Here is a 12,660-nt window from a genome sequence, read left to right as displayed (position 1 = left end):
TTCCTTTTTTGGATATAGCCACAGAAGCATTGCAAATCAAACAGAAACATTTTTCTTTTATTATTAAAAAAAGTATTCTAGTTCCCACCCTTGATGAAAATGATACGTTTTACTCTTTTCGTAGTATTCAGTCCTTGTATAGCATGATAGTTGTGTTCCAAGAAACCCTAGTGCAATGCAAAATCGTGCAATATAAATAACAGGCCCTATGGGAAAAATAGGGTTAGGTGCTGACCACCCAAGATTGAACACACACTTGTAACCAAAACATTACCAACACAATAAATAACCGTAATAAAATACTTACGTATTTTATTTCGACTATTAGGTAATAAAATATTGCTAATGCTTTTGCTTCTATAGTAAGCAAACTTGTTCTTTGTTTGATTTTCTATCCAAACAGATGACAACGGTTCCATCTCTTCCAATTCTTTGCGTCTTGATCTAATGGATTTTATTACACTTTGAGTTGTTCCTGCTATGAAAGTTGTTATTATTTTCTCTGCATTCTTTCTAATTCTTGGCATTGCCTCATTTAGGCCTGTAGCACGTGCAATATCACATGGTCTTTCATTTCGCTCAAAGTGTTTCACAATTTCATATTTTTTCTCTATTGACAAAGGTGGACTGGCCATAAGCCTTACCGGTGAAACCCCAGTGGGCTGGAGGCCAGTGTGATTTTGGTCATAAATACTAGTATGAGGCCGCTACAAATTTTCCCGGGTAAGAATTTTTGACCCAGTCTGCCTCTATCAATATTGCTTTTCTTTTTCTCTCTGAATCTGTAGTGTCTTCACCAGGATGCTTCCTTTTCACACCTTAAGTATTTTACTCATTTTTAGGGAATAAAGCACAATTACAAAATGAAGAGGCACACTTGATACACATAAACAAAACTGCGTGTGTGTAGCAATTGAATAAACAACACCGTAAAGGCAGAGATGCACTATTGACACCTCATTAGCTCACATTTTACTAAAGCACATTTCTGGGGGTACATTTCTGGGGGTTACTACCCCCAGAAATGTGCTGGAAATAAAATTTCCAGTTGCATTCCTGCTAGTAAACTCGATCTAATTGCATTTACGATAATACCGATAGCTGGAATTGTGTGGGTTTTTACGTTATTATGGTGAAATGTGTTTCCCCTTCACTGATATAAAAAACAAATACATTTTCAGAATCTTCTCTTCATTCCTATCGTGTTGCGTTCAGTTGGGGTGATTCCGCGTTCGACTGCCATTTCTTGTAAACACAGGCGAATCGTGCATAAGCGAATTCGGTTCGTGTTATACATGATATTGTTCTCCTATTTATAAATCGTGTATGATCGAATTCGTGTAGTGTAAACACGTGTTATACGAGGACTGACTGTATTCATTTAAAATCGAAGGGTATTAAATTAACGTATAAGTACTTTCCAGTTATTAATATTAAGTAAGCTAAATAAGAATTCGACACATACACTATGCTCTCCACAACGTAACTGTGTAAATTTTCACTAGACAAGCCTAGCAGCTGCATGGCAACGGGAGTAGTCACGTGGTTCAGCGGATTTGTAATAAACGTATACAGCAGGGTGGATAATAATAATAATAACATCTAGATTTTGACTAATCTATTTTTATATATATTTAAAATTTCTCGTGATTGACTGAAATTAAAGCCACAATCGACTGGTATATAACAATATTATCAGTTTTTTTTGTTATGAAAATAGTTTGGAAAAAACTTGTTAATTTTTTATTTTAAAAATTTGCATCTATACCAGCTGGGGTGGTGAACGTTATTTGGTAAATTATTTGCTGAACTGTTTGCTAAAGTTTAGAAGTCAATTAAATTTTAATTTGAAAGTAGAGCTAATAAGAGCACATGTATTAAAATAGTACAAGTGGATAATAGTTACAAAAAAAATATGTATAGTATCTGGTATATAGTATTTAAAACTGTAATATAGGATGTAGTGTTGAAAAGAAAAAAAAAAAAAGAAAAATATTGATTAACTGTCACTCCTTAACCCAAAGGTGGTGGTGACAGCACCCAAAGAGTAGCAAAAGCAGTTGTAGGTCACCTGACAGGTGCCAAACTTTCTGTTTAAGTTATGGAAAATGGTTGGTTTTTTTTTTTTTTTTTTTGAATGAAGCTTATTAAACAGTCAACACAGGCAACCCCCATATAACACAGTACTTCTAAACATGGTTTTGCACTAACACGACTGATAAATTGTGGCAATCCTTGCACAACATGGTACTTAAATAATACAGTTTTGCTCTAAAATGGTTAGAGAATTCCAGCAAACCTCCCATAACACGGTATTTTTGAGCTTTTGTGTGTGGGGAATGCTATTATGCTGGATGTAATTTTTCAAAGTTTCCGTTCTTTTTTGTGAATCCTCGCAGTTGACTCACTAGTCATTATGCAAAAAAAAAATTACTGGGATTTTGACTTTTACTTTCCCAACAAAAAAAATTTTGTTGGGAAATCCCCGCGTTAGGTTCTGTGCTATTGAACTTGTGCTTATTTGAGATCATTTGAGAACTGGCCAGAGTCAGTTCATTCAGGAAATATGGTTGAACCAGCAGAAAAAGGAATCGGTATGATAGTAGAACTTAAGTCGGTCAGAGGGGAAGGTTTTGATGATGTGACTACTAAAGACGTTCAAGAATTACTGGATAAAAAAAGAGGCTGGTGAAGTGGATTTGGTGGAAATGGCATCGAAGGTAAACCAAATCAATTTAGAGAATGATAGCGCAGATGAAAATGCTGAAATTCCAAATTTTATAATAAAAAGCATATGGGAAGGCATAAACTTAGCCGAGCAATTAGAATCTTATTTTTTGAATGCAGATCCTTCGATTGAAAGGAGCACAAAGTTCAAAAAGGATCTTCAAACATGCTTAGCTTCATACCATGAAATTTATAAAGATCTATCAAGCAAAAGCAAACAAACCCAGATTACTGATTTTTTAAAGAGAGCAGAAGATAATTATTAAAAAACTAGAAAATATATTATTTATCTATTTGATACTATTAGTTACTTCCATTTACAGGTTTATTTCACATATGTAGTTAAACAACTATGTATGTTGGTTTCCTGCAGTGTAACAGCTATCGGAAACAAATGAAGGCAAGAGTGTAGATGTTTACTGAACTAGTGAGAGAAGAAAAACAAGTAACCTGAAACTTTACACAAACACAGAACTGCTTATTTTTCAGTATCATGCTACTTTTCAAGCAAAAAGCTAAATAGCTGCAAAGATGGTGATGAGTCATCACACAGGTTATTGTGCACAATTTCTGTACAAAAAATAAAAAAAACATTGATTAACAGTTAATGTAGGAATGATATTTTCGAGGGTCACCTGTCAGGTTACTACTGCAGGATTAAGAAGCTATCTAAAATCAAATTAAATTCTTTCCTTCGTTTTGCTTAAAAATTTTTGCTTAAAATATTTAAAATGCATATATTTAAATAAATTTTTTTTTAATGTTTCAAACATCACAAGTTTCAACCTCAACTGAATAATAAAGGATTAGTCAAAAATTGACTAGTCCTTTATTATTCAATTGGATAAGTAAGTAATTTTAAGAAGGCAATCTTTCTGAAACAGACAGCTATTCATCATTGGCAATCTAGAATTAATTCATAAAGTTGAGCAAAGTACATTCAAGGAAACAAACATTAGGTGGTAATCAAACAACGCAGTAATTATCACACGACACTCTTCATAGATGGTAAAGTAAAATATTGCATTTTCTCAGTAGACGTAAACACCATGATTACACACACATGTAGCATATAAAAGTTTAAGTTATAAAGTTTTGATTCAATAAGGCAGATGATTCTATTAACCAATTATGATTAAAAGTGGACCCCACAGTATTTCCTTCTGCCGTAGCTAGTTACAAAGAAATACAAATTTTTATAGTTTTCAATGTGGAATTCTACCTTTCACTAATTAAGTGGGAAATGACCTGGCATTCTTTCTAATGTTTACATATAAAAAAAATGTTTTAATATGTTTACATATAAAAAAAAATTCCGTAAGGTGTCTTATGGACAAGGACAATTATAGCATTAGAACAATTATAAACAATTTACTTACCATAGAGTCCTATATCCAGAAGATCTAAAAAAAAGAAAGAAAATTAAACAAACAAAAGAATGTAAATGAATGAATTTTTTTTTTTATTTTCAAAGAGAAAATAAAACTATCTGAAAATAAATCCTGCAAAAGTGAATTCAAAGTATTCATATCTGCAGTGAGAAAACTACACTTTTACTATTAAGGGATATTAAGATTATTATCCTAGAGGACTGTTTGAAGATAAATCTTAATGTATGTACAGTGAAACTTCTCCTAACGGACACCTCTCGTTAATGGACATCTCTCTACAACGGACATTTTCAAATTCCCCAACTCACCTCCATTGGTTTTAACGTGTTTTCAGCTTCTGTCTAGCGGACATTCTCTGTAACGGATGCGGACAGGCAATCTGCACTTTTTCGTTTAGATTAGCACTTAATTTGATCTCCCCATAACGGACTGCGGGTGAGCTGACGGCCATTTTTCTAGGAACCTTTCTTCCACGTATTGTCTCAATTGTGTGTTTATTTTCTATTTCCGATTTTCTCAATTTTATCAAGGTTTACGTCGCGGTTCTAAACCCTTTTTCGAGAATTTTAAGGCACGTTTAAAACTTCTGATGAATTCGGTGTGTGCAGGGGAATTTGGTCTGCCTTTCGTCTTTTCAGTTTTCAGTTTTGTTCAGTGTCGTGTGAAGTGCACAATGTCTTCTCGTAAACATTTAACTTTAAAAGATAAAGTCGAACTCATTAATGCGTATGATCGGCAAAAAAATAGTGTTCGCATTCTTGCTGCAAAATTCAAAATCGGGAAGACGCAGGTAAGCGACATCCTAAACAAAAAAAAAAAAAAATGAACAATTTTGGCAACGGGTTCAAAAATCATTCCCGAAAACTGTTGGACTTCAAATTGACAATGTTACGTATGAGTGGTTTTGTCGCGAATGTGCTAAAAAAATTCCCATTAATCGGCCTATTATTAGGGAAAAGGCTTTGGAGGTTCCGAAATCTATAGGAGTAAATGAGTTCAAAGCTTCTGTGGGATGGCTACACAAGTTCAAAACTCGGCATAAAATTTCTTGGAAAACCATAAGTGGTGAAGGTGGATCTGTTGATACTGGGGTTGTAACAGGGTGGACCGTCAAATTGGAAGAGTTATGTCGTGATTTTGAAGCTAAGGATATTTACAACTGTGACAAAACAGGGTTGTTTTTTAAAGCTCTTCCTGAAAAAACAGAGTCTAAAAAACGAAAAGTGCCAGGGCGGAAAAATTTCTAAGGAACGCTTGACTGTACTATTTTGTTCAAATATGCTGGGAGACTTTGAACAACCTCTTGTTATAGGAAAACCACAAAATCCTCGTTGATTCAAGGGCATAAAGTTGAATCTTTTGAATGTTGACTGGAAGTCTAATAAAAAAGCGTGGATGACACGAGATATCATGAGCGAATGGATAAGTCACTTTAACCAAAGCATGATTCATCAAAACAGAAAAATTATTCTTTTCATGGATAATGCTGCATCTCACCCGCACATTGAATTGTCCAACATTCAAATCGTTTTTCTGCCACCAAACACATCTGCAGAGTGTCAGCCCTTGGATCAAGGGATAATAAAAAAATTTAAACTTCACTACAGAAAACGTTTTTTAAGACATCTCATTGCAAACATGAACGATGTAACATGTGCGAGTGACCTTGCAAAGAAAATCAGCATCCTAGTTGCGATTCAATGGATTTCCTCTTCAGTAAACGCAATTAGAAAACAAACTGTCGTGAACTGTTTTGTAAAGTCTGGCTTCTCAAACGCAAAAATTGAAGTTGTGAACAGCAATGTGGGGCACCAAGAAGAACAAGAACTTCAACATCTATGGATAATGTACGATACTTCCGCTACAAGTGACCCTGGCTACAAATATATAGACTCGAACCTCACTACCGAAGATGGTGCTATAGATATCAACAACATCATCGATATTTTTCAAGAAGTTCCTCATGAGGATGAAGAAATGGAAGGAGGTCATTCTGTCGAAGAACATATTAACGACAAACCACCGATGAAAATAGAAGTGCTCAATCAAATCAATCGTTTAAAAATGTTTTTCACCGCTGAAGAAGATACTGAAGGACTTTCGATGGTTTCTTCACTCCAAACAAATGTTGAAAACAAAATTATCAGCCGGAAGAAGGTGCAGAAGAAAATAAGTGATTACTGTATGTATTTTTCTTAAGATAAAGTCATAATATGCATAGCACAATTGTATGTATATTATTTACAAAAATATTGTGCAAAATCTGTATATAATTTAATTTAATTTTACATTAAACGTTTAACGATTTTTCTTTCTTTCTTTTTTTTTTTTTTCTCGCTCAGACTTCTTGTTAGCGGACACTTCTCTCTAACGGACACATTTTCGTTCCCCATGGCTGTCCGTTAAAGGGAAGTTTCACTGTAATTGCTGTTTCTCAAAATTGTGATTTTTCAAGAGATTTACTGTAAAAATAAGGCACGAGGGAAGGAATAGAGCTATTTAAACAACCCTATGAAACATGATTGTAATGTCGATAAGCTGTTATCAACACATCACAATCATGATTAATATGATCATGATGCTGATATGCTGTCATCTTTTACTATATGCTTTTATTAAGAGCATCTTGCAATGCAAGTGGGAAACCTTATTTTTGCTAGCATCACAAGATGCAAGTGAAAATATAAGGTTTCATTCCCCCCTCATAGGTCATCACAGAGACTGCTGACATAAATGTTAAGAGTTCTCCCACAAATGGACCCCAGAATTACATAATGGTCATCCTCAGCCACCGAACATGGCTGATTTAAATCAACGAAAATAAAATCTGACCAATGTGCTAGATCATGCAGTGATCCAAAATTTAATTGATACAATGACAGTATATATATATATATGAACACTCTGCACCGTAAAAGAGCATGTTAGCAGATATAAAAACACTGTATATATTTACTTTTCCATTAACCTTTTGAAAATTTCAAAATAAAACATATTTCATAATAATTGGCGTTCATTTTATTCCGCTATACATAACAGGGTAAAAATTCCAATGACAATAAATGTTTTGAGGCTGAACTACAATGTAATCAACAAACATGCCTATATACAAGGTGTTGCATAACACATGGGCTGCACTTTCAAGATTGATTTAGGACATGAAAACAATAAAAAAATAAAAAAAATAATAAAAAAAGTGTGTCCAATTCTGAACAATTACTGTTTGAATTAAAAAATATCCCAAAAAAATGGCAAAAATAAGAATAAGCAACCACGTACCTAGTATAAATAAACAATTCAAAACAGTCAAATTTCTGTAACCATTCAGAATTGAACACATTTTTACATTAACTGTTTTCACTTCTTTAACTAATTTCCTATAAGTATAGCCCACAAAACATATATAAATAAATTTCTATACAAAACATGTATAGAAATTTATTTATAAGATTATTAAAAATGTTCTTACTATACACATATTTAGTAATTCAGTTTATTATTTCATGTAATAAACTGAATATTGGACTATAATGTCCATAGTCTACCTGAAATTTAGTTTACATATATAAGGTGCATATCTCATTTCTTAAACTTGTAGTAACCATGGTTCAGATTACCTATGATAAAATCTTGAGCACAAGAAAACTCATAAAGAAAAGGAAAAAATTCTGTCCATATTCCGGGACCATCCTACAAGGCCAGAAGAAGTTACAACTGTAGTCGTGATTTCTTTTCATCATGTAGGACAGGGGTCGGTAACCTTTTTTGAGTAAAGAGCCATTTTTGATCTAATTAAAAAAAAAATAATTCGAAGAGCCGCACCTAAGCTCAAGCTGTGGAGAAGGGGGGGGTTTAAGAAATGGAATAGGGTGGGAAAGTGTTTTATTAAAAAAACTATATTTTTTGAAATATTATTTATTAATACTGAAAAAATGTAACAAACATCCAATTAGATACGAATTAATGTGACTTTTGCTGCTGAACTTCTTGAGCGAGTATCTCAATATCAGGCGAGTATGTCGTAATTTTCATCTTTAAATATTCTGAGAGACTTGCATTATTCAGATGGTTTCTTGATTTATTTTTAATATAGTTCATGTTCGAAAATGCTTGAAACTAATGCCATATTCACATTGTTACCGGTGCCCGCTGCACTTGTCATACATGCAGGCTAAAAGTTAAAGAGCCACAGTTACATGTTCAAAGAGCCACAGGTTGCCGACCCCTGATGTAGGATATCATAGCAGCCACACAATCTGCTCACTTCACAATGAATCGCACATTTTTGTGGCCTTGTGGATTCAAGCACAATGTGCAAGACTGTATATAGTCTTAAAAAGGATCTAAAATGCAAGCATAATGGTGATTCTGCCACAGCTGATCTCAAATATAAAACAAGTAAAACATTCATTAGGGAGAGTGACCACTGTCAGGTTAAAGGAAAGAAACAGACATAGTATAAAAGAAAAGACCATGATCTCAAAAACAGATGACAATAACCTGTTTCTTTAAATTTAAACACACAGTACACTAAAAGGGTTCCATCAAGTTATTCAAGTTTAATCTCTAAATTTGTAGATGATACAAAGGTTGGTTGGATGGTTAATGACAGTAATCAGGGTATGGTACTGCAACAAGATCCAGAAAATTAAGCAAAGTGACAAATGAAATTTAACATTAACTGTAATTAGCTTAAAATGTACCAATTATGTGGTATCTCAAATGAGTTGTTGTTTTTGGTTTTTAGGAGCATTAGCAACTAAGGCCATATTGTTCCGGGGATATGCGGTGGTCATTCCCTGATCTTTCCACATCCTCCGTATTTGGTGGTCACGGGCTCGAATCCTGGTCTAATCAAGAAGCGTGTGCTACGCACTGCTGCTCCTGCCCACATTGGCTACGGAGGTGCCCCCTCAACTGAGTGCAGTGAGAATGCAGATCTGTGGTAATTGTGTACTTGGATATGATGTTCTCTAGACTGTCAGGACAGCTCAAAGGGTTTTGGCAATGATATACAGGAGTTTTGCCAGCAGGGATAAGGAGTCTGAAAGCTGAATCTGCACAAGAATGTGGATCTGTTGGATTGCATTCAGAGAGGAGCAACAAGATTAGTGAGAGGAACAAAACCCTTACCAGGTGCTGCAAATTGCAACATCTGGAGCCTAGGCACCTGCAAGGAGATCTGACTTAGATGTTTAAAGCTTTGAATGGGTTGAGTAAATTCAATGCTGATAGAATCCTTGTTGAGACTCCATACAAAAGGGACATAAATTCAAACTGATATAGGATAGATGTGCAGAAGTGAACCTTCAGCTAGTGGGTAGTTAACTGTCAGAACAAACTTGAATCTGTTGTTGTGGAAGTGGATAGTCTGAATAAATTCAAGAAAAACTAGGTTTTTTCAAGAAAAAACAGGTGATATGGGATGTTCTGCCGATTTTATTTATTTATTTTTTTGTAGTATAAGCTTCCTTTCTTGCATAATTTGCCACTACTAATGCACTAATATTAATATTTATTTTTATTATATGCATATGAATGTTCATTCATTTTTTAATATAAATTTTTTTTTTCAAAAATTTGTATTCTGATGAATAAGAATATAGACTTATGGTGAGACTGAATTTAGAATATTGTATTCTGGTCTGGAAGTCACACTTAAAAAAGACAGTACTTCTAGAAAGGGTTCAGAGAAGGACACTATGATTGGCATTTAATGTAATTTAATTGGCATTTAATAACATTGGTAATACCATATGAAAAAGTGGCTTAAAAAGTGACAACAAGAAAGGTTGGTAAGCATACATCTTTGGGGGGGGGGGAATGATAAAGGTATAAAGCCCTGAAGGGAATCAGTAAAATGAATGAGGAAGCTATATTTTCACAGTAAAAGGGAGAGAGAACCAGCAGAAAGAAATACAAAAAAAATATTTGGGGAGTAAAAGAAGGCTGGACCTTTTGGGAGTAGGGATGGCATGAAAGATAGAATTTTTTTTTTTTTTGGCAGATGTAGAAAAAAAGCTCACTTCCTTACATCAGTTGGCGATACTACTCTATATGGAATTGTTTTAAGAAAAACAGGGTTTTTTCTTTTTTTTTTCCCATGATGTATCATCAAAGATTAGTGGAATTACTACTTTGCCTCAAAGGCCAAACAAAAAACTATGCTTTTTGGAAAGATGGAATCCAAGCTCTGGAGCACTATTGGTCTGACCACATTTCAGTTTTTGGGAATAACATTGAAAAATAAATAAAGTAAATAATAATAAAACTAATACATAAATTATTTGGTTACATTTGATCTTTTTATGCTTGAAACAATTTTACTTATAATATTTGAAAAATGTAATTGTACACATTTAAATATTTATTGATTTTGTAATTACTCTGCAGGGCATATATGTACTCTTTACCCAAATTTGACGCTAGAAATATTTTCCAAATATTCTTAACACTATGAATTAAGAGCAAAACTGAATATTCTATATTTTTAGTTAATATCTCAAGTTTCAATACTGCAGGTATCTATATAATATATTGTACATCAGATAATCCAAGGCATTAACACATTTTCACCCTTGTTCATTTATCTGAAAAGTCATATCTAAATTTGGATAATTTGACTTTTGATTAATGAACATGGGTGAAATTTGGCTTACAAATAAATGGAATAAGCATATTTGTTCCTGAATGGTACATAAAGATGATTAAATTAAAAATTAATATTAATTTTATATTTTGTCTCTACAGAAACCATAAAATATATTTTTTTCTAAAATTGCCTTTTTTTTGTTTTGTATTTTATATATCATGCATAGGTGCCTGTCCTGTTAAAGAAAAATAAAAAGAAGCCAATCAAATCAAGGAACATTAAATGCATAAGCAAAGAGGAACTATAGTAGAGAACTATAGAACAAGATAGAGCAGCGGTTCCTTACCAGTGGTTTGCAAAAGTGTTCAGGGGGTTTCGCACTAAAAATTGTGTAATGGTATCTCCTTAGATTTACATAGGTATATTTTTGTAAACTACAAAATCATTTAAGATTAATTTATGCAGTTTGGTTAAAAATTTATATTTTGCTGTGGTTTGCGTCATGAGCACTTACACAGCAAGCATGTGCGACGGGATGTTAGTGGAGAGCGACTGGGTGTGAATGTGCCAAATGTATCGCACCATTTGGCTGTGGTAAAAGGGTTATAAGAAATTATAACTAATAATAAACAAAGATAGAATACAGAAAAAATAAAATTAAATATAAAGTAAAGAATTGCCAACGAAAGAAACCACATCTCCCACAATTCCTTATATTTTACTACCTTACAGTACATTGTGTTAAATAAATGTTTTCCATAATAATTTTTTTTTCATTCTCAAAGACCATTGTTATGTACTTAATAATAATTTTATATTATAATGCAATGTAGTATTGAAAATATTTTATAATAAAAATTCAGAACTATTATATGATTTCAGACAATATACAGGCTTAGTAGTTCGTGATAAAAATATTATGTTGAAAGGGGTTTGCGAGTCAAAAAAGTTTGGGAGGGAACCGCCGAGATACAGGAATGCAAAAACACTGGGCATGCATGAATCTAAAGTTGTCTTCCATGTATTGTATCAATAATTAGATGGGGGTGAGAGTGGTGGTACCAAGATTTCTAATAATGCTGTCTATTAGTTGCTAGGCAACAACACAAAAACATACATATATTAGCACCTCAAACAAAGTTGATTAAAAAAGTTCAGTGAATGTTGCAAAAAAAATTAATTTTATTTAATGATAAATGTTTACTTGATTAATATTCTTCAATATAATTTCCTACAACCACACTCTTTTCATCATGCTTGCTACTAATCAAAATATTTTTGGAAGTCTTTTGTGAATATTTTTAGATGGTTCATCATGCTTGACTGGATTTCTTTAATCAACTCAAATTGTTTTCCTTAACTTTCAAAAGTGGCACAGTTCGAAATGTGGAAAATAAAGTGGGCAGCACAAACAGAAAACTTTTTATCAGCAAAAAATTAGTGTTTAAATGATATTCAAATTTCATTATTTTCAGTACGAAAACAACAAATGGGAAACAAGTGCTGACTCAAAGCAGGTTTTTGGCAGACTGGAGTATAATAAGTTACAATTTGGTGTGTACACGCTCACAATATTTCACTGTAAGCCCCATTCACAATATTTTAGCTACCGTTATGCATTCAAGAATTATGAGATTACTCACTGAACTTTCTGATCAAACCTTGTCTACATTACATGAAGTGCTACCATAAAATTATTTAATAAATAATAACCTGCAGCAGCTACACACTATTGAACCATGTCACCATAGCAATTTAAATATAAATATTAAAATGTCTATTAGATTTAATTATATAGAAATTTAATATGCCTCTAGCATTACTGATTATTTTTTAATTGAAGTACAATCAAAAAATATCAGCTCTCTTCATGCTAGTATATAAAACAAGTTCACATCTGCAAGCATATGATTTTCCTATAGTTTTGGTTTCAGCTTCAATTTCTCTTGA

General features: G+C 33.1%; 1 protein-coding gene across 1 annotated transcript in view; it reads right to left on the bottom strand.

The window, feature by feature from the left end:
• LOC150090342 (uncharacterized) overlaps positions 1-12,660 on the bottom strand; it is a 119,204-nt gene that overhangs the window by 102,207 nt on the left and 4,337 nt on the right. The window contains exon 2 of the mRNA XM_090389818.1: positions 4,107-4,130. Within this exon, the coding sequence (XP_090245944.1) occupies positions 4,107-4,130 (24 nt within the window). The remainder of the gene's footprint in view (positions 1-4,106; positions 4,131-12,660) is intronic.

This window comes from Mastigoproctus giganteus, chromosome 2 (assembly GCF_048544385.1).
Source record: "Mastigoproctus giganteus isolate SK-2022 chromosome 2, ASM4854438v1, whole genome shotgun sequence".
Taxonomy (NCBI): Eukaryota; Metazoa; Arthropoda; class Arachnida; order Uropygi; family Thelyphonidae; genus Mastigoproctus; species Mastigoproctus giganteus.
The sequence above is the reverse complement of the archived record's forward strand: the minus strand, read 5'-3'. Positions and strand labels throughout refer to the sequence as shown.